The 23,812-nt window shown below is 41.5% G+C and overlaps 1 protein-coding gene across 6 annotated transcripts in view; it reads right to left on the bottom strand.

Annotated features, from left to right (window-relative positions):
• Positions 1-17,921, bottom strand: part of CCDC169 (coiled-coil domain containing 169) — a 57,762-nt gene extending 39,841 nt beyond the window's left edge. For 2 of the 6 annotated variants that reach the window (XM_075592102.1, XM_075592101.1), the window contains exons 1-4: positions 17,755-17,921; positions 13,235-13,317; positions 8,998-9,108; positions 4,102-4,142 (exon numbers count right to left, since the gene is read on the bottom strand). In XM_075592102.1, coding sequence (XP_075448217.1) covers positions 4,102-4,142; positions 8,998-9,108; positions 13,235-13,317; positions 17,755-17,834 — 315 coding nt within the window. In that variant the 5' untranslated portion in view covers positions 17,835-17,921. Of the gene's footprint in view, positions 1-4,101; positions 4,143-8,997; positions 9,109-13,234; positions 13,318-16,611; positions 16,906-17,754 lie in introns of all 6 variants that reach the window. The other 4 variants (XM_075592099.1, XM_075592097.1, XM_075592100.1 and 1 more) reach the window with 4 other exon arrangements.
• Between the last annotated feature and the right edge of the window lie 5,891 nt (positions 17,922-23,812).

Below are 23,812 nucleotides of genomic sequence, written 5' to 3'. Positions count from 1 at the left end.
CTATTTTAACATGGCGAATTTACTAATCTCGACACGTGTTTGGCAATTTTTAAAGTAAAGAAACCTGCTGTGGCGAATTTTATGAATCTCTCCATGTTCTCTGCAGAACAAGCTTCTCTGGTGCGTATTTTCGCCAAAAGATGGCGCTATTTCCCTTCTCTATCCTCTCTGCATAAGCCCCTCTGGCTCTACATTTGAAAGATTCTGGACAACCGATATTTACGGAAATAGAAAAAGTGAAAAAGAATGAGGTGGTGACCACATGAAAAAAAAAAAAAGAGTCAGGGAATATACTGAATTCAAGAATTAGATACATTATGTAAACACTGTAAAAATACAGAATGCAAATAGTGTTTTTCTCCAACGCTGTAATGCTTTAATTGTGCATGATAGATAAATGCGTCTTTTTAATTGTAACAATTAAGTTTGTATTAACTGATTCGCTGTATAAGGCCTGGGACATAGTGGTTTGCCTAGTGCGGAGGCTCGCTGAGGCTCAGGGAAAGCGGTGCTTTACCTGGCCTTACACAGCGCGCCGTCCATGGGCGTGTCGGGGCGGGCAAGTGACGTCACGGAGCTGGTTCGTCCTCATTGGGCGAACTGCTCACGTGACCGGCCCTGCGCTCCGGCGAACGCCAAATTTGAAACCTCCGTGAGACACACGCTTTCCCAAGCGTGTGGACGCGTGCGCGAGCCCCTGCTAAAGCCGCTCTCATTGCGGCTGCAGGGGCTCAGTGCCGAGCAGCAGCGCGCCTCAGCACGGGTCAGTGCATAAGCACTGACCATGCCCAAGGCCTAAGGCTGACACAAATATTTCCTGGAAGCGGGTGCCGGGAGTGTTTTGCGGGTGGCGTGCGGCGGCGGTAGCATGGCGTCAGCTGGTGGCGACGGGCTCGCCGGAGGCTCTGGCGGCCATGATGGATGTGTGCGTGCATGAGGCACGCGAACGGCGTCCATATAGAGGGAGGCTCTAGCTGCAGACCATAGAAGGAAGCTCTGCATGGGGAACTAAAGCCCCCAGAAGGCTATGGGGCAAGGCACCACCTGACGCCGATCAGCCAATAGGGTTTCAGCATTTCTCCTGCACAACATTGATACATTTCGCGTGCTGGACCGCGAGTCAGTCGGAGCTGGGATGCAGATAGGGTAGGTTATGTATGTGCAGGTGTCTGTGGCACCTGCACTAGGCCAGAGACCCCCGAGGCCCCAGCTAGGCCCCGACTCCCCTGTGTAGCTTGTGGTTGCTGCAGGGACAGGCCCATTGATAGGGACACTGCCCCTGTAGAACCAGAGCATAGGGACAAAGCCAGGATTTGGCGGCATCCTGGGTCAGGGTGATTTGGGAACAGATCATCCACTTGTGCTACAGAGACCACCAAGGTGGTACCATCGAGGAGGGACCCACCCACCGTAGAGGCAAAAGCGCCGCGGTTCATCATGGGATCCGTGGATCCCATTCTGCATCATCTGCGCACCCGGGTATGGAAACACCTGTCAGGTCCCTCATCTCACCAAGTGCACCAACTATACATGGGTTAGTGGGGCAGCACTGTCTCACACCCTTGGGTGTGTGGTTGGTTCTGTGGACATTGGGACGGTACGGTGCCCGGAGCACCTCAGTACATTGGGGTAAATCCCGCAGGGGTGTGGACATGGTGTTGGGAATGCACGGTGAGGGGTTGCGGCCCTGTGAGGCCTAGAGTTGTTGTAGTGGGGTTATTGTTTATGGCTGTTCTATGCATACAGTAAATTTCTGTTGTTTTACTACATCCGTGTGTATTGCTCATATATGGTCCTGCACGGGGCTATCCCACATAATTAGGATCCCGCGCAGGTGGAGGCGCTGTCACCCATCGAATCAGGTACACCCCAGGCTCCTAGCGGCAGAGGTTCAGGCCTCCTGTGAGCTACAGGTAATGCACAACACACACCATAGCCACCCTATCTCCCAGGGGGTGAGGGAAAGTACGCTACACTTAAAATATGTTTTTACAATAAAGTATTTTTATTTTCTTCCCAAGAGCAGTACAAACAGAGGTGTGATCCAATGAGACTGGAGGAAAGAGGATTTCACAAGCAATAAAGGAAAGGGTTTGTTACAGTAAATGCAGTTAAAATGTGGAATACATTACCCATGCAGACTGTGATGACAGATACACAAAATATCTTCAAAAAAAAGGCTGGACATCTTTTTAGAAAGGAAAAGTATACAGGGATATGTAGGACCAAAAAAGTAACCATAGGAAGGAAAAATCTGATTGTTATTACTGAAGTCAGGAAGGTAATTCTTTTTTTCCCTTATGACACATAGGGACAATTCACTAAACGCAGGTTAAGTGCACTTTTCAAGCAATTTGCATATTGTAGCTATTGCCAAAGCTTCGATAACATTGTAAAATCGCTTGAAAACGGCTTTTTAACAAGCGTTATCACTTTTGCTATAACAAGCCGTGCGGTGGCTGAAAAAATGCCCAAACGTGCATTTTTTTTGCCAGTAACTGCTATTCACAAAGCTGAGACATGCAAATCGCAGGTTAAATACTCGTTTTTTTTTTCTCACTACCTAAAGGATGGCGAGATTGAAATCGCGATTTGCAGCTGATAGTTTATTTTCATTTACTGAATAGGATTGAATCCGGGAGTCTCCTGAGCTGACCCGCATTCATTTCAGCTCCGGAGACCCTTGCTTCAATACTATGTTATCAAAATTAAAACTGCGCAATTGCCTGTAAGAGCTGTGCAGGGAGATGCATCTCTCTCTCTGTGCAGCGCTTACAGACTGCCGGAGCAAAATGGATTGTTAAGTTCATTTTGCTCATTAAACAAATACAAATTAGTGCAATTTTTCTTAGTAAATACCGTTTTTACACAAATTTCATAGGGTTCAGTAGGAACATGCTAACACGATCGGTAATGCAATCAATTTATCAAAGTTTAGCGAATAGGCCCCATCATTGGATGTTTTTTTTTATTTGCCTTCTAAGGCTGTGGCCCCGCTCGCGTTGAGCGCGCAGCGTTTTCCGCGGTTACTTACATATATAGATATATGTAAGTCCCTGCTCACGCGGTGCGCGCGCTCGTGCACACACACGATCGGCACTTAGATAAACAAAAAAATCTTACTTTGTAGCGTGCTCAACTACCAGCAATGCCCCCCCACGCGTGCAAATGCAAGGACACCCGGCGCTCACGCTTGGAGCACTCTCAAAACATGAACGTGCTCAGCGCCAGCGGGAACTCTGTCTTATGGATCAATCAACTGCAAATACAAATATAGGATAAGTATGTCCCTTGTTTAAATTTAACATAGGTTGAACTCGATGGACATATGTCTTTTTTCAACCTGATCTACAATGTAACTATGTATATATTTTAGTACCACAGTCTGTTGAGCTCTCTCTCTTGTTCGTATATCCATTTTTTGCGTGAGTCGTACAGTACAGTACCTCCAGGAGAATGCAGAATTTGCTTCCACTGAAGGAACGGGACATAAACGCTGTATTACTAGAGGGTCATGGAGAGAATTCCCCTAAATAAATCTGACTGATAGTTAGAGGACGCCTTGGCTAAAAACCTCACAGCACCAGAATAAGGATACATCATAGTGGAAATACGGAGGCTATTTCCACTAAAGCAACACATCTGAACCGTAAAATTACATTATCGCGGGTTGTACAGTATAGAAAAGTTCCTACCAAAATATAGTTCCCACAGAGGACATTTATACAAAGAGTTCAGAGTGACAAAATAAGTGAGTAACCTGTAATTTTTGTCTACATTAACCCTCTGTGGGCTGGGGCCCCTCCAGGACTCAAGATCACATGATCGATCCGCCACTGATGATGGAAGTGAAGAGGAGCAGTTCTGCTCTTCAATTCCTCTTGTTCTAGGATGGAGGGCAGAATGTGATTTCCCCTACAAAATGAGCAATTGGATAATGAGCTAGCTACTAATTTACAGTGGCCCTGGAGAGCCAGACCCAAAGAGGTAGTAGCTACGTCCTTGGGCACCCAGAGGGTTAAGACATCTGTCTATTTTGTTGTTTTACCATATATAATAGAGCACTAATAATTTGATGGTTTACAGAAAAAAAGTACTCACCATAGGCATCTGATCATATGAGCGAATTGAGGACAGTCGATCTAAAGTAAAACAAACGTGGAAGCGGATTATGGTTTATTTAGTGGACCAAACAAAAAAAATTGTTACAACAAACAGACATTCAAATGAAACCTGGCTTCTAGTGTTTTGTTTGAATAACTTGTGTATTTGTGATGCTTGGTTTTGCATTCACTCTATTTTCTTTGATACCATATTTGTGTCCTCTACAGCTTTGTTCTTTTCAAAAGTGTCCCAAATTCATGTCATTAAGTGTGATTCACAACCTTATAAGTCAGATACACCTGTGTTATCATAGCAGGTACAGAATAGCATGCATACTCCTCGTAGGTGGGAGCTATAGGCGTTTGCTCATTGTGCATTTGTCTAGCAGAATTTCCAAGCTTGAAATCCTTGCAGCAGCCAAACTATGATTGTAGTAAGAAATACTGAGTACCGCTAGATTTTAAGAAAGAAAAACATGTATTAATAAAAAACATTCCCTTACTGGTCTAATTGAATAAAACATGATTTTTTTTTTAAAGAAGATCTCTAAAGATCAATGTCACAATAGAGCCATGACCAAGTTTAGTTGTGTGAACAATATAGCAACCAAGAGGTTAACTTTCATTTAAAAAGAACAATTTCCCCGTCTCCTGAGAGGCTAATCTGGATCTGCATGGTGTCGGTCTTTATGGGCCACTAAAACAATAAAAAGGAGAACCATGTTAACATTGAGCGGACTTGTGGCAGTCTATAGATCTACCATAGATCTGCCAGTGCGGGTTTCAAAGGGACATCGTAAATTCCTAGGACCCTCTCTGGCCAGCAGTCATAGGTGACAGAAAGGACACCTGTACTGTAGGATAAGTCATATCTGGCACAAACCACAATAATATAAGACATTGATTTTTGACGTGCAGAAATAAATGGTTGTAATGATAGTAAATATGCACCTGCATTACAAATGTCAGAGCTGTTTCCCTCTCAAATTTAGAAGTTGCATTGTTAAAATATGTTAAGGCAGGGGAGCGCAAACTTTTGGAGCTGCGCCCCCTTGCCTGCTCCCCCTTACATTGTTTGCGGCGTCAAATGACGCCGCGAGGTCACATGACGTGACCCCGTTTCAATGGAGAAGGCCGCCTGACACCGCAGCAACATTTGACTTCACAGCGTCTGAATCAAAGTAAGTTTTATTGTTACAGAGGCCTCACGCGATCCCCCAGCATTTAATTTAAATGCCTCGGGGAAGAGCGCGTGGCCTCGGCAAGCGCCCCCCACTTTGCGCACTGCTGTGTTAAAGCATGCATAAAAATAATCAGAGAGAGAGAGAGAGAAAGAGAGAGAAAGAGAGAGAGAGTGAGTTATGGGCTATTATTCCTGTATACAGTACCCGTATTTTAAATCCAAATGTTTATATACCTACATTAGACTGTTTTTTCCCTTCCCTCTTGTTTTTTCTTCTTTCTCCATCCTATTTGGCGCAAGTTGAGTGAACATGGCTGCTGTATACAAATACCAGACAAAAGAAGCCCTGATGTCTCAGTGTGAGGAGAGGCATATCTCTACACTGGGGAAAACTAAAGGGGGAGCTGTTTCAAGCCTTGCTGGAGAATGATACAATGCAGAATACTCCATTGTGCCAGGATGAAAAGACAGGAAAGGAAGCACTCCCCGTGATAAAGTTATTGGTCTTAGTTATGTGTTTGTGATTTAAACAAACTTTTATAGTATATACAGTAAACATAAAAATGAGTGACTTAATAGTGAAAATTGCAGTTCCAACCGCTATACAGACTGTGTGTTTCAGTCTTCTAATTGTTAGAGGGAAAAAAATGGGGTTGTTTGAGCGCAAGAATTAAGAAAAAATATAACATATAATATAATCCAATCGTGAATAATAATGATATTGAAACACCAGACATGGTACAGATCATACAAAAATATATATATATATTACAAGCAAGAATCTCAGGGCAATCCCACTCACTCTGAGCAAATGTGAGTGGGATTGCCAAGAGATTCTTGCTTTTAATATGTACATATTTTTGTATGATCTGCATCATGTCTGGTGTTTCTTTCTGAGTGAGCAGTGGGACCCCATATCAGTGAGGACCCAGGGAAGGAAAGAAAGTTACCTGACAGAAACACTTAACATTTTAATTCCTACGTGAGTGCATGGAATGAGACATTGTTTCTTCATGAGTGTCCCAACATCACTATTATTCACGATTGGAATATATTATATATGTTTCTTAATTCTTGCTCTCCAACAACCCCAGTTTTTTTTTTCCATGGAACTGTGCCAGGTCGAGTAGAACAGTGGAGCAGAGGGCGGCTTTGGGCTCTAATTAAACCTACTACTTTGGAATAGATTAACTACATTTTCTGAGACATTTTACTACTTCGGGTTTTTGTGTTAATTACATATTTCTCTAATATCAGAGGGACGATGAACTCCGAAGGGTAAGACCTTACATGACATGATGGGTTTTGAGGAGAAATTGCTAAATTTTTAGTGCCCTGTAGGGGAGTTGAGTCAGCTGGATGTTTTTAACCGCTATCACATACACAGCCAAGTGCACATAGGTAATGATATTGTATACGTGACCATCAATCATCCCATTCGCAAAGACTATGCCGTTGTCGATGGAAGCTCAATACTTTTTCAGTATATTAACCTTTCCTGCCCTGCATTCTGCTTCTTACTGTACCTCCTTTCCATAAACAAGAAAGGATAAGTAATCCCTACATTTCAACCCTTTAACTCCTCAGACCGGGTGAGTAGTGAAGGGGTTAATACTTAGCTTTTAATAATAATACAGTACCAAGTAAAATGTATTGGAGTAATATCTGATCGAGTGCTCTTTGAGAGTATAACATAGAAAATGCTCAAACTAAAATGGCAAACTGTCAAATGTGATCACTGCATGATACTTAGATACAGGGAGGCAAAATATAATGCCGTCTGTTGTAGTGCCCTTTAAATATGATATGATATTGTTGCTATGTAGGCGAAAGTGTATTCGATACTCAATGTATCTCTTTCGGCTCAGATGATATTAAGTGGCACAGACTAGGTCGTCCAGGTCGTTACAGAAGTGATATCAGTAGATAGTGTAACGATATTTTAGTTTTATACTTTTAGTTTGTCCGACATACGGTTCCCTTTACACCTTACCCTTTGTCTCTAGGATTTTCTTCTATTCCCTGAAAAACATAAGTTCCCTTACCTTGGTTAAGTTATAAAACTACAGTGGAAGATTGCTGACAATTAAGGCTTTGCCTATAGTGCTGCCGACGGCGACAAGATGGGTGACGTCACCCGTCGCCACCGGTGAAAAGTTATGTTTCGCCGGTCGGCGGCATCGTGGGATTCCCGCAATTTGATTTGTTAAAGGGCCGTCACGTGACGTGACGGCCCTTGAAAAATCAAATTCTACCGGCGTCAAGTTTTCGCTTATTGACGCCGCCGCGTGCACTATGCTTTTGTTTTTGGGCAACGTCGCGTCGCCGACACTATAAGCACGGCCTAAGGCTGCACTTATAGTTCTGGTGATGGCGACGTTGCGTCAAAACAAATGCATTGCCGCCGTCACATGCGCTTATATTAAGTGAGACACGACGGAGTGCCGGCTTGGTCGCGATCACTGGAAGTCACCTCAATTTGATTTTTCCAGTGACCGCAGCCTGACATCAACGTCGCCGGCACTATAAGCATAGCCTAAGAATCTGAACCTAACAGCATACAATCCTGCCTAAATTGAACGCTTCAAACTGAATGTTTCATTCAGGGGCGCAAAGGGATAATAATCCAAATCTGAATTACCCGACACCCTATATAGGACTCCTCCACCAGGGGAGGCAACCAATAGCCTTGATAAAGCGTAAAACCTAAGCAAAACATACGTCGGCGATTGATGATGTCAGATGTGAGAGCGCGAATAGGTATGCTGTTTGAATACACCTCGCACTAACTCACAAGCCATGTATACTATCATGGCATTAATCTACCTTATCTTTTAAACTTTACAGTAAATAGTGATTACTGACCTACTTCGTATCCCTCCCACAGGAAGGCGTTATGGTGGCATTAGGGACAAAGTCTATGGCAGTGATATTTGCATATTTGCTCAATTGCACAAGCTTACCCATACGTGACTAAAGCAAACGCGGACACTACTTACGAATGCACCACACTACTTGCGAATGGCTAAGAAGCACTATTAGCCTGCAGTAAACCCACACTGAAATCAACCGGCAGTCCTATTTTACCATGTGCCAGCTCTGGTGTGTTACCTCCCTCCTACCAGGGAGAACTGCAGCCAGGAGAAACAGACACGTTGTTGCCATAGTGTAAAACTAAAATGTCATTACACTATCCCGACATCAGTTCTCTAACGACCTAGTCTGTGCCACTTAATATCCTCTGAGCCGAAAGAGATACTGTACATTGAGTATCTTGAATACACTTTCGCCTACATAAAGTAGCAACAATACCCTTTAATATCATATTTAAAGGGCACTACAACAGACGGCATTATATTTTGCCTCCCTGTATCTAAGCATCATGCAGTGATCACATTTGACAGTTTGCCATTTTAGTTTGAGCATTTTCTATGTTATACGCTCATAGAGCCCTCGATCAGAGATTACTCCAATACATTTTACTTGGTAGTATTATTAAAAGCGAAGTATTAACCCCTTCACTACTCACCCGGTCTGGGGAGTTTAAGTGCCGAAATTTAGGGATTACTTATCCACATTCTGCCCCTTTTCTGAGCACCTCCCATCAAATACTATACTCGCAGCTGAGCAAGGGTTTTCGGTGTAGTTGGATCTCCTTTCCATAATAAAGGCAGTCACAAAATAACACAATAAAATGTCACGTTCTCTCACCTGTCGGATTGCCACGAATATGTTCTCCTTTTTCTTGAAGAAGATGAATTTGTCTTTCTAATTGTTTGTTTAGTTCAATTTGGGTTTCATACCTTGTTTTCCATTCATTACCTGGAGTGAAGGTATACAGAAAATAGTAATAGCAATACTGTAACAATATCACATTCCCACTAATCTTTTCCTTGGGTAAGCCAATCCCAAAAAATAGTGAGGCAATTGTGTCTGGTGCTGGCACAATATGCACATGCAATTACCAGCTTCACAGTGATCTCCCTGCTAATTACTGTGACCATTTTTTGCTACCCAAAAAAGGGAAACAAATGACAGAGACAGACATAAAAAGGCACCAGGCTCAGACAAAAATGAAAACTGTATGTTTGTCATCTCTATACAGTGCATCATGTGTTTATGGTGCTCCCTAAACAAATTGGAGTTTCATCCTTTGATCTTATGTATTTTAGGGGGGGAGGGGGGAAATGTATCTCCAGTTTTAATTGTTCTTTAAACAAAATTAATACTGCAATGGTTTTCTTTTTTTAAGTTCTTAAAGATGACAGAGTTATCAATATTTTCTATTTGTGTTTGACTTATGGTATGTGGTTTCCTGCAGTCATTTTTTTGTCCATCCCTGCAGTCCTAGTTATTCAAGGATAAATGTATCAGGAATGTTAAATGGCATAAAGAAACTATATAAAAAGCTTGATGAGTGGGACCAGAAATTTCAATATAATCAATAGCATAAAAAAGGCCTGTTTTTGTCAACCACCACTTTAACCTTCTACTGTTATCGCCACCTTTCAAAAACAAAAAAATGGCCACCAGCTCAGCCTTCCGCTGAGAAGCTTTATTGTTATAATTTGTGTATTCTTTCTATAAAGCCTGACATGCTTAAATTATTAACTGAGGATGGATATCCTGTTCTGGAATTGAGATGGATAATACATTTACATCATCCAATCCATACCATTCTACAATCTACTGCTCCACTCTATTCTACACACCAGTAGAGAGAACGCTCCTTTGCAAAGGCCAACATCTTTAATATTAGCAAGATTAGAAAAGTAAGAAGCTTTAGTCAAGCAGCCCAACTATAGTGCATAAAATGATTAATCTCCTTGGTTTGGGACAAGTGTGGACATTTTCATTTTTGATCATTTTAGAGCTTGAAACGTCAAAAGAACTACAAGCTGTAACAAGTAACATGTCTGAGAGCTGATATTGGAATATCAAATGCTCCCTGATCTCAACATTGATCAAAGCTAAGGATGTTGTATAGATATTATGTGATTTGATGTGATTACTAGTAAAGAAGCAGATAGAGCTAGGTAGGCAAATGATGAAAGAAGGGGTCTTGACCACAACAGAGTTAGACCGAAATAGATTTATTCCTCCTGCAAAAACTGTAAGATTCAAAATTAGGCTCCCTTCTCTTTTCTCTTGGAACATTAAATATCATCCCTGGTTCACTTATAAACTACAATATTTTAGAACCCTGCAATCTTGAATTGTATTACATAGATCCTAAGGTTCCGTACCCAAATTCCAGTACTCAAACCTATATTCTAAAATTAAAAAAGTGTACACAAGAAAATAATACTGTACATCAAGAGTTTAATATAATAAACCCTCGCTCTCTCTCTCGTTGCCATTGCTACATAGCATTTACATTCAATTTGTGAATGAGGACATGAAGAAAAACCATTTGATCACCATATTCATGATTACTACAGAGAAGTGTCTACAGTATAAACCTCATAAGTACATATCCAGTATCAATTGTGAAATGCTCTATGGGACAGAAGTACAATTCAATGGGTCGATGGGTACGCAACCTGACATTATCTGGAGTAGGACATGTTGGGCCATGTAACAGGGAATTAACCGTGTCTCAATGAGGCTTCACTATAAAGCCTCAGTGGTATGAGGAATCCAGCAGGGAGCTGGTTAATTGCAGCTAAAAATTTTAACCAGTCTCCACCTGGTTAATCAGACCAGTGTAAAAGCCTCCTGCTGTGAACCAGGAGACTCTTGAGCACACAGGATGACTGTGTGCTGATTTCAAGACACCAAGGAAACAGACCTCCAGGGTGGAGCAAACCCAGGATCCTACCAGAGACTAGCCCCTAAGCAGACACCCATTCAGACCCAGAGACTGACCTGAATGGCCACCTGCTTTGAGGTAACTCTTGAGACTTTGGGGTGATAGGCTGGTAAGGGGCTTTTCCTCCCAGCCTTGCAGATAGGGACTGGGGAAGTGGGTTAGCCCTTACATAGGGATAGGCTGTTAATTTGTTTATTTTTGTATGTTGTACATTGTTTAAAGTGACAGGCTAAATAAAGCCATGATTTAATTTCCCCCAAATTGTCTCCCTGCGTGTACCTCTGCACATGTCTCTTACACGCCATATCTACTAAGCAGTGCTATGACCTAAGACACATTACAGCCCATTTACTCTCAAGTGAATGGCAGTAAGATGCACTGGGACTTAGCAAATATAGCCCATTATTTTTTTTCATAGACCTATTAATCTGGCTGCTTGATAAACTATAAAATGACAATAAAAATAACACATTTCAAACAAATATAAGCTTTTTCTTCAAACATGCAAGTCAGTGAAAAAGGTCTTTGATCTGACAAACAATAACTGCACTACTCAAAGACAGGATACCAATGAGTGTATCTGCATGTCTTCCAAACTTGCTTCTTTCACCCCATTATCACATACAGTGTAATGCAGCCTGTGCCCGGTGCATGACACACTTTGTGCAGCTAAGAATAGGACAAGGAAGATAGAGAATCAGAGGAACAATTCAACCACAGCTGTTTAATCCTTTGGACTCATCAGATTGAGCTTGGTCACTGATTCTCTAATGCAGCAGCCAAAAGCTCTAGGGCAGGAGTGGCCAACTCCAGTCCTCAAGTGCCACCAAAAGGCCAGGTATTAGGGATATCCCTGCTTCAGCACAAAATGACTGAGCCACCTGTGCTCATGCAGGGATATCCTTAAAACCTGACCTGTTGGTGGTCCTTGAGAACTGGAGTTGGCCAACCATGCTCTAGGGAATCCATGGTAATAGGTAGGAAACTAAAAGAGAAACGCCTACTCGGTCTCTATACCCAGAATCCTTACCTGCAGCTTAACCACTGTCATACTGTATGACAATGGGATGAATGAATCAGGTCTCGGAAACTGTGGAAAACAAGCAAGCACACTTTTACGTATTTTATGTTGCCATATTCATTATAGCGGAACGGTTTTGCCACTTTTTTTTACCCAGCATAGCTTAATTGTGCATGGTTTGCACTAGGCATAATAATTATTTACAATTGTGAAACTGTACAAAGTATACTGTTTCTTACAGCTGAATACTAAAGCACAACTCAGAAATTATTCCTTAGCCGAGTACAGAAGCCAAAAACTATAAGAACATAAGTCTTAAAGTCTTAAGGCTTTTGTATATTTTCCCTTTCTTTTATTGAGTATGATTACTTGAAAGGCCCCTCTACTGGTACTAACATATGTTTATGTTAATCATAAAAGTGCCTTTGGTTTAGTATTAAACATATCATAAAAGCCTCACAGAGCACTTTGAGCAGTGGGACATCAATGGTACTGAAACTGCCCTCTGAAAATGGAGATAAAAACACAGGATGCAAACATATTCAACTTAAAATGATGTTGTGTAGAAACCCTAGGACAGATGAGATAGAAACCAACGTAAATTACACTCTATTTTAACTAGAAGGAAGTAACTAGGCAGGAAATATAGGGTTCTTCTCGACAACTTGGTTTTAATTACATTTTCATTGTTGCTCATTATTTCACCTCTACTACATGGCAATTAAGACTTAAAATCAGTCAAGTAGGTACTACTCTTGTGTTACCTCTTTCTCCATAAAGAATACATGATCGTTGACATTATTTTATTGCATTTGAGAGGGACATGCACATAGGGGGGTTGCCATGAAAATGACAAATGTTATAATAATAACAACACATTTCTAATTACATTCAGGGAAGCTATATTTTTAAGAGATTACTTATTTTCGACACATGATTTTTAGTGGATGGTCTCTCCCTAATGCCTTGCCTGCGAATTGTAGGGGTTTGGGGGAAGTATTTAAAGTATTCACTCTGGGATCCTCACTTTTCTTTTTGTAAATAGATATTATGGAAATAAACCAAGTTATTGCCAAAGCACATGTTGGGGTAGTGGAGGAGTCTTTCTTGCTTACCTTCATCATCAACACCATTGAGTCTTCTTTCCAGTTCTGCCACTGTGTTCTTCAACTCAAATGTTGATACTTCCAACATTTCCCTGTGAAGTTCACATGGAAAAATCACAGTATTTAGACCATAGTGGTTGACAAAAAGAACACCTGCCCTTTCCCTACAGTGTGCAAGTATTATAACTGATCAGCAAGTAACCTGCTATGCTAACTGAATATGTGTACTAAAAGAGCGCAACGCCAAATAAAGTACAGTTTTGGGCACCACTTCATAAAAAAATACATTATGGAACTAGAAAAAGTGCAGAGAAGAGTCACTAAATTAATAAAAGGGGATGGATAATCTGATTTATGAAGAGAGGCTAGCTAAATTAGATGTGTTTAAATTAGAAAGGAGCTGTCTGTCTAAGAGGGGATATGATAAATATATACAAATATAATCAGGGACAATACAAGGAGCTTTCAAAAGAACTATTCATCCCGAGGGCAATACTAACAACACGGCATCATCTCCTTAAGGTTGGAGGAGAGGAGATTTCACCAGCAACAAAGGAAAAGGTTATTTGCAGCAAGGTCAGTTAACATGTGGAATTCATTACCCATCGAGACTGTGCTAGAAGATACAATAGATATCTAAAAAAAAAAAGTTGGACATCTTTTTAGAAAGGAAAGGTATACAGGGATCTACCTATTAAGTAAACATGGGGAGGATGTTGATCCAGGGATTGCCATTATTTGGAGTTAGAAAGAAATTTATTTTTCCACCGTATAGACAGCATTGGATGATGTTTCACTGGGTGTTTTTTTTTTTTTTTTGTTTACCTTCCTCTGGATCAAAATATTGTAACAACAAATATAAGATAATAGGTCGTCTAAATTTAGCATAGGTTGAACTTGATGGACATGTCTTTTTTCAACCTCATCTACTATGTAATTCTACTGCAGCAAATGTAAACCAGTATCGGAAGCCACTATACAGATGCAGCGGCCGTTATTGAAACACTTCACACGGTGTATACCTCAGAATACCAATGTCATGGCGCAGGATTTCTTCCAACCGTACCGCCTTAAGACGCGAGTGCGGGAAATTGAATTTTAGTTTTCTGGCTTTTAAACACCTGAAATTGACACAGTAGCCCAGTACTGTACACATTACAATTTATTCATTTCATTGCATTTAATTGCACACAATCCATAAAATTCAAACAAAGCAACCGCGATAAACATGTGTGCCTGGGGCGATTGGCCGCGTTCATGCCGCGTGGAGTACAGCAGCGCACACGAAAACAGCGCCGTGATTTGTTCGAATAACGGCCGCTGCATCTATACCAACTGTTTATGTTTTTGAATTGGAAAAAAAACTAACCTGCTTGCTTGAGAAGTAAAAAGATTTCAAGCTGATATTATATAGAATAATAGTCAAATGCTTAAGTTTACTTGGTTCAAAAATAGCAATTTTGTTTTCCAACAAGGTCTTCACATCACCAAATTTGAATTGTAAGGATGTGAGATCTTGGTAATGTCGTTGATTAATAATAGTATTTATAGTGTTAAAAAAAAGAAGAAGATGCAGTTATGATATTAAGTGGGTTGTTTATTGATATCCACAGCTGCAAAGCTTTCAACAAAGTTATTTTGACTAGTTCCGTGCTGTAGGGATATCCACACATGGTAATCTATGTTCCTAGAGTCTACTTTAAGGAGATTATATATATATATATATATATATATATATATATATATATATATATTCAATGAAAAAATAGTTTGCACTCACGGTTTCTCAAATAAAGGCAGATGCTCGTCCCATATAGAAACATGTATAGGGTAACCAGGGAAATCCAGGTAACAAAGAGACAGCACACCGCAATATAATGAAGTAAATAAAGTGTATTAACAACACAGGGCAGCAAACGTTTTGGTCCTCAGAGTGGGACCTTCCTCATATATAATATATACTAGCTGATATACCCGGCGTTGCCCGGGCGTGGAAGGACAGGGGGCATGGAGTGGAAGGGGGGGGCAAAGGGCAGGGAGGGCAAAGGGTAGGGAGGGCAAAGGGCAGGGAGGGGGGGGCAAAGGGCAGGGAGGGGGGGGACTCAATCCCCCCCACACACACACAATCCCCCCCCCACACACACACAATTCCCCCCCACACACACACAAACAAACAATTCCCCCCCACACACACACAAACAAACAATTCCCCCCCACACACACACACACACAATTCCCCCCCACACACACACAATCCCCCCCCACACACACACAATCACCACACTCAATCCCCCCCCCCACACACACAATCCCCCCACACACAATCCCCTCCCACACACACACTTCCCACACACACACTCAATCCCCCCCCCCCACACACACACTCAATCCCCCCCCCCACACACACACTCAATCCCCCCACCACCAGCACCACCACCACCAACACACACACACACTTAATCAGTCCACAATTTCACCTGGGGGGCGACATGCTCCGATCCCCCAACCCCCCATGCTGCTGAAAACGGGAAGCAGACAGGAAGAGAAGGAGGGCTTGTCTGTGTGCAGAGAGAAGCCCCGCCCCCTCTGCAAGACACAGACATAGAAGCAGCAGCAGCACGGATCTTCTGGCCCCGCCCCCTCTGCAAGACACAGACATAGAAGCAGCAGCAGCACGGATCTTCTGGCCCCGCCCCCTCTGCAAGACACAGTCATAGAAGCAGCAGCACAGAGCGCCCCCAGGTTTCCCTGCAAGCTGCTCGCGCCCCCCCTACATAATCGTGCGCCCCCCAAGCTAATGTATGTAACACCCCCCCTACCGTGTGTGTGTGTGTGTGTGTGTGTGTGTGTGTGTCGTCACTCCGCCTCAGGCCAATGAGAGGTGTGCGGGGGCGGGTGGCCCAAGGGACCAATGAGATTTCCCCTAGGGACACCGGACATCCAGACAGGCATACAGTGCTTTCACTAATATAGTATAAAAGATAAAGATATACGGATATTTACCAGACGTTGATCCGGGAAACAGAGACAGCACACAGCAAGGTTGGTACAAAAAACTATATTCACATAAATAGTGCAAGGCACATGCAGTGCCTTGTACTATTTATGTGACTATAGTTTTTTGTACCAACCTTGCTGTGTGCTGTCTCCGTTTCCCGGATCAACGTCTGGTAAATATCCGTTCTGTATGTGCATATGGGATAAGCATCAGTTTTTTTCTAGTTAACAGTGTGCCAACTGTCATTATATATATATATATATATATATATATATATATATATATATATATATATATATATATATATATATCAAAAGGGGACAGCGCAGGCTCCATAGTGTAAATAGTAAAAGGTTTATTAACGCAATGCTAAAATCAGGTCACTCACAACAAATCAGTAGAATAAGCGCCATGGACAAAAGCTCTGGTATCCTGTAATTCTTCTGCCGGTACAGAGCTCAAATCTTGCGGTTAGAAGCGCGCACTGGTGTTCCGCATACACAGCCGGGTAGCTTCAATAGTGTGCGTCCACACAACGTTCCCCCGGAACAACAGTATCTGCACTTTACTTTCAATTCCGCAGCTCCCTTCCATAGTAGCAGGCAGAGGGTAGAGGCAGGTTCCAGGCTCAGCCAAAAGAGCGTTTTAACCCTTATGTGTTTCGTCGCTAGGGTAATGGCGACTGCATCAGAGGTTAGGAAATGACTTATATAGTCCAAGTTAAATGACTAATTAGTAATCCTATCTCCACCCATATTAATGAATGGGAGTGACTATAAATGAATAGGCTTTAGATTAATGGACTACATACACCCAAAACAAGAAACAGCTTGGCACATAAAAGTAGAATGAGACAGGGGGAATAATACTACAATAACATAAGAAATGTAATTCATCACATAAAATATACAGTTAAATACAATAAAAACACCAATAAAGTATTGATTATAGATTAGGTTGAATACTTAAACTTAAAAAGTCTTAATTAATATATTAAAAAAAACAAAATGCATATATTTAAAATATTACCAAGAACCTGTGGACACTGACATATAAAAATAATTTATTAAAAACATTTAATATGCCAATATTGTTAAAACCTAATACAAATCCTAAAGAACAAAATCTTAAAAGTGAACTGTGACGTGTTTGTGATATATATATATATATATAGATATATCTATATATATATAGTTAATAAATATTCTAATAGATACTATGTGATAAATTGTATACTACACAGGGGTGGGGTGTTAGATTTCAGTAACAGATAACATTCCTACAGTATATGCACTGTTTTTAAGTTTAACCTTGCTGCTTTATTCAATGTACCATCGCGGAAAGAAGAGGAGATCAGTGTATCTCGAAACCTCCCACAAATAAAAGCATTTCGTTTTTTTTTTTTTTTTTAAATATATATATATATATATATATAATATATATATAATCATGGTAAAGGGATGCATGTCCCTATGCTCTAGCAACACAGAGACAGGGGTTTAATAAGCAAGACTTAATACGCTGGGCTCACTTCTTCTGCCTCTCCTGCTGCAGCTCCTCCGTGGGCCGGTGACTGCCAGGACCCCCGTTCCTTCCGGCTGCCACCTCCATCCCCCTCTCCCACGGAATCCGTCACCTCTCCCTTGGGACTGGCTGTTAACTTTCGTTACCATGGTTACGGACGGGGATCCACCTATACGCGAGGCTGCACTAACGGCGCGCGCCGTGACGTCTCACGCACCACAGGGGGAGGGGCTTCATCCTCCGGCCAAACAGTTGGGGGAGCCTCACTTGACGGCGCGTGACGTCTCGGAAGGCGCGTCACTGGCCCGTAGAGCGGGCACTTATGAAATGGACACGGAGGTGTGCAGGGTCTCCCTGCAGGTGTACGGTGGGATGGCGGCGGCGCTGGGTAATGCATACACTGTCACCTTGTTGGCGGTTCCTCACATACGTGGGAGCATGGCGCAACGTCTGGGTAACAGGGAGAAGCAATGATATGCATCTCCAAATGTGTTTGTGTTGTACGTTTGTCTATTCATGAAAGGCCCTCTCGGTCCCTACGCGGGTGAGTGCTGGACATCGTGACCGTGGTCAGAGTGGTTAGGAGGGGGTCTCTTTAAGGAGTAGCTCCTCCTATAATTGATTATAGTGTACTTGTGGCAATGATTGGTTACGTCCGAGTGATTACCTTGATAAAGGTCCCTTTTTGGACCGAAACAGTTAGAATGTAAATGACGTTTATTGGCTTTTTTCCCCCGCATAAGGCCTGAGTGCTAGTATAGTATATGCACATGTGAGAAAGTGTTGCAGTGCAAAAATGTATTCAAGTGATAATGGCCTGTTTTGTGATTATATATATATATATATATATGACACACACACACACACACACACCCCCCCCCTTAGGTAAGTTATGGTGGGTAAAAAAAGTTAAGCATATAGCAAATGGAAATATTACTGTGTGTGTATATATAATGTTTTTGACCCTGCAAATGATTTTTTTGTAGCAGCACCTAGCATTTATCAAACTGGTTGCACTTTGTTTCTTTATATGAACAAAATGCAACCCGTTTGATAAATGTGAGGTGCTGCTCCAAAAAATCATTTTCAGGGTCAAAAACACAGAATATAGAACAAAACAGGAGCGCTGCTCGTGAGATGTGAAAAGAGGAAGCAACATAGTATGACAAATATATTTAACGATCAAGTAACCAGCGTCAGATGCACTCACGCTCAATTCTTTTCAGCATTAGGAACCAATGATGGAATACAAGATGATGGTCTGTATATAGGCAAGAATCAGAGAGTAACTCCAGGATTTTTCAGATATGAAAAAGATAAAATGCCAACATAGCATAATTCTATAACACAACTATATAGACAGTGTGAATAAAATCAATGTAGTCACAAACTACATTGAAAAAGCACATTCTGAGCTCACGCTCCACCAGCAGTAAATGCACAGATGATCTCCCCATTCAGCAATCTCCAGCACAGAATCAAACTGGCAGGCACTGGCAAAGTCCTCAGAGGATATAGATGCAAGCTGGACAGGATCATTTCAGGCAACGCAGTGCAAAATGACCGCCCTACGTGTTTCACCAGGCAACCAGCTTCCTCAGGGGCTCAATGTCAAAGTAAATTTTAAATAGCATTTGATTCGCTCAAATGTGACGTCATGACGGAGAATTAGACTACACTTGACGACAAACACAACTTTGCAAGGTGAACAGTGAACACCATACACCTGTTTATCAGCAAAGATGATGATGAACAATGGACACGTGAGGATTCAATCAAAGAGGAGAATTATGTAGAGACATGTAAACAAAGGACCTAGGCTAAACCATGATATAATAGCCAAACTACCGTATTTCCTCGATTGTTTTTCCCTTTTTCACGTGGCTGAAATAGGTCTGCGTCTAACAATCGATGTACTGGGGGGAAAAAAACAGTCATGGGGCGCTGCTGGAGAGGCCTGCCGGTTTTCTGTGTGCAGCAAAAATGTCTGCGATCACAGGCCCCCCTCGTCAGAGAGATATGCTGGAGATGCGGCCAGTCTTCTGTGTTCTGCAAACAGCATAGCTGTGACCACACAGACCCCCCCCCCCCTCCTCCACGAGGTGCAGAGTTCAGTGGAGATGCCGGGGACAGGGCTCTGTCTTCACAGCAGCCCGCCTCCTCCCCCCTGGCAAATCTCTGTCTGTCTCTGTCTGTCTGTCGTTCCATTCTCTCCCTCTCCCCTTCCCCCCTATCCCTCTTTCCCCCCCCCCTATCTCTCTCCCCCCCCCCATCTTCCCCCCCCTATCCCTCTTCCCCCCTATCCCTATCCTTCTTCCCCTCTATCCCTCTTCCCCTCTATCCCTCTTCCCCCTATCCCTCTTCCCCCTATCCCTCTCCCCCATCCCGCCTATCCCTCTCCCCCTATCCCTCTCCCCCCTATCCATCTCCCACTCCCGATCTCTCTCTCCCCCCTTTCCCTCCTCTCCCCCCCTCTCCCTCCTCTCTCTCCCCTCTCCCTCCTCTCTCTCCCCTCAAAAAAAAAATTCTGCACATTTAATATAGTTTTTTTTTCCCCCCAATTTTTTTTTTATTAAATCAAGGGTGTGTCTTAGAATCAAGGAAATAGGGTAGTTATAAAATCTGAATCCAATAGCATAAAACCAGGTAATCAAAAACATAGTGGATATGAATCCAACTAAAACCCCAAAAATTGAGAGAAGAAAAAAAAATGGAATGACAAAGTGGCGTAGAGACGATTGGGGAGAGATTACAGATTAAACAATGAGAGAATTTAAATCACTATCAATTTTAGACCTAAAGGTTGCAGAGTTCCAAGTGGAAATATCCAAAAGGTTTCCTTTGGGACAGAGTTCTAACTCGATCACCACCTCTCCAATTATACGGAATATGTTCTAATGCAATAAATTTAATTCCAGTGAGATTCGAGTTATGTACTTGTTTATAGTGAAGTGAGACACTGACACACTAACCCTATAGTGATGTTGCGAAGGTGTACAAAAATCCTAGTACGCAACATCCTAGTGATACTCACAATATATTCCTTATCACAAGGGCAACATATGAGATAAATGTCAAATTTGTTTTACAATTGATAAATTCCTTAATATAAAAAAAAACTCGCCAGTCTTTTCTGGTTTAAAATTTGCCATTTTAACACCGTGTGCTAGCTTTATAGAATTGTGTGATAAATGGCATAACATTTATTTCATACTTAGTTCTATTTAGTGAATCTTGTAGGATAATTTTTTTATCTTAAAGGCCTTCCTTTTCTTTTGGCATTTGAATATTTTCATTAGAGTAATTCCTTTCCGTAAACTTTCTTTCCAGTGTAGTGGCCTGGCTATTATATACAATACTATTCATACAGTTTATACATTATATGACTAAATTGACCATAAGGTACATTCTCAATCCATTTCCTGTGGTGACAGCTTGAATTTAAAATAAAGTTATTGCTGTCAGCAGTCTTAAAGAAAGTTTTCCTTTTTACAGCATTGTCTTCTGTGAATGTATGTATGTATATTTATTTATTTATTTATTTATTTTAAATCCAAAAAGTCAAGATTCAAATCATTACGTTTCAAATACATTAAAAGATTTTTTTTTTTTTAATGTAGCCTCGTCACCCTCCCAAATAAAGATGTAATCGATGTAGCACTATGTATTTTCTCAACCCAGGGGGAGCATGTAGGGAAAGAACAACAAAGAAAAAAAAAAAAAAAAAAACACACTAAGTGCAAACAATTTTGTTCAAGGGTGAGGTATGATGCTTGGCCCCTGTGTGCTCCCTACTCACAGAAAGTTAGTAGGATAAGTGCAGTGGCGGGATATGTGAAGTCTGGTGGGTCTCACTGGACATATACAGGAAGCAGCTAGGACTGGGATGTCAGTTGCAAACGTACATGGAAAGATAAAAACAGACCTCCATGGTGCAGATCAATGGTATAGGGATAAACTTTATATAGTATTAAAATGTGCACTCACAATGTTAAAAATCAATATAAGCGTTATTCACGCCGAGACGGCGGCGGTGCGGTGAGCTGCGGCAACCACCCTTACACTCCTTATCACTTATACAGTGAATAACGCTTATATTGATTTTTAACATTGTGAGTGCACATTTTAATACTATATAAAGTTTATCCCTATACCATTGATCTGCACCATGGAGGTCTGTTTTTATCTTTCCATGTACGTTTGCAACTGACATCCCAGTCCTAGCTGCTTCCTGTATATGTCCAGTGAGACCCACCAGACTTCACATATCCCGCCACTGCACTTATCCTACTAACTTTCTGTGAGTAGGGAGCACACAGGGGCCAAGCATCATACCTCACCCTTGAACAAAATTGTTTGCACTTAGTGTGTTTTTTTTTTTTTCTTTGTTGTTCTTTCCCTACATGCTCCCCCTGGGTTGAGAAAATACATATTGATCATCTGGGACCAGTGAAGACAGTCCCTTCCAGAGGGTCTGAGCAGGGGGTTACAACCTATATTATACTTTTTTTTCACTATTGCACTATTTTTAGGCACTATATTATTCTGAATCACTATATGTGTGTTATATATTCACTGTATTTTAAGTGATCACTAGTATTTAATTAGCGCCAGATTTTTCACCAATCACGTTGTCACATCGATGTAGCACTGCCATAGGAGCAGGTTCGCACCAAAGGGATGGTTGTGCTAATGAAATACTCCCATGTGCCCATAAAAATATTTACCTTTACACAGATCATCCTCATCACCATCCATCATTGGTTCCTAATGCTGAAAAGAATTTGGAGTGTATGAGTTCATTTGACGCTGGTTAAATGATCCTTCCATATATGTCATACTGTGTTTAACTATTTTGTGTTTCTTTCTCTTTGCACATATCTCACGAAAGCTGCGCTCCTGTTTTGTTCTCTGTGTGTTTCAATAAGCTGGCCGCACACACTGGGTGGAGTGCCTCATAGAAAGCAGTCGTGGCGGACGGTAAAAGCAATCAGGAATAGTCAATTTAGATCACAAAATGATTTATAATACCAGCGCAGCACAAGGATGGCAAATAAAAAGTAATTTACAGTAGGTTAAAAAAAGCACACCTGCCTGTCGTTTCAGTCCGCAGGAGGACCTTCGCGGGTCATACCTAAAAGTAGTTTTAGGTTATTCTTGAGTTGGTATGTAGACATGGTAAGCTGAGATTTGGGAGGGGTAGATTTTCTCTGACTGCTCCCTATATCGTATTGCACCTTTCAATGCAATGCAGGCACCTCTGTCATCAGCTGAGTATAAATGTGTTTTTCCTCACAAGACAAAACAGCTGTAAACCTCACACCACAAGACATACCAGTTAAGAAAATACCAATACTATAATTCTCTCTACAGAGAAACTGAGCAATGAAGCAACTATTTTGGCTGAACATCAGAAGCGGATCAGAGAACACAATTTAGTCCTGAAAAAGTTAAACACAAATTTCAATCAGGTAAGATGCGCTGGTGTAACTACTTTCCAGTTTAAACCACACTGGTGCTACCTTTATTTGCAAAGCTGTGCTAGCCCCACGGGAAGGAAAGCCGTTAAGTCACTGCAGACATCTGCTACCATGTAAAATCACTGAATAGACTTGCAGGAACAAGGTGTTTTCTTTGCACCGCTCGCATTAATATTTTAAATATTGAAATATACATTTATAAATCTTCGTGAATTCCCCCTAAGTTCCAATAGGGGGTATTGCACAACAATCTTGGGTTAACTGCCAGTCGGGTTAATGACGATTGCTCTTTGGATGTCAGTACGAAGGTGAATTAAGGAAAGAAAGAAAGAATCCCTTATTGACTGCACTCTATAACTTACATTATGTGGAGTAAATCAGTGGATATATAAAACGGAACCTTTCATCAAATTCTCATTAAAGCTGCAGTTCAGTCAATATCCTGCATGTGTGTTTTTTTTAATAAATCAGTTCTGTACTGTGAGAAAATACTTGTAGCATTTTCTTTTTTTTAAAAAACAACTTTGAAAGGCAATTTTTAATGTATTCTAATGTAACAAGCATTTTTGTTTCTATAGTAACCCT

Source organism: Ascaphus truei, chromosome 3 (genome assembly GCF_040206685.1).
Source record: "Ascaphus truei isolate aAscTru1 chromosome 3, aAscTru1.hap1, whole genome shotgun sequence".
Taxonomy (NCBI): Eukaryota; Metazoa; Chordata; class Amphibia; order Anura; family Ascaphidae; genus Ascaphus; species Ascaphus truei.
Note: the sequence above shows the minus strand (reverse complement) of the source record. Positions and strands in the feature narration are given on the sequence as shown.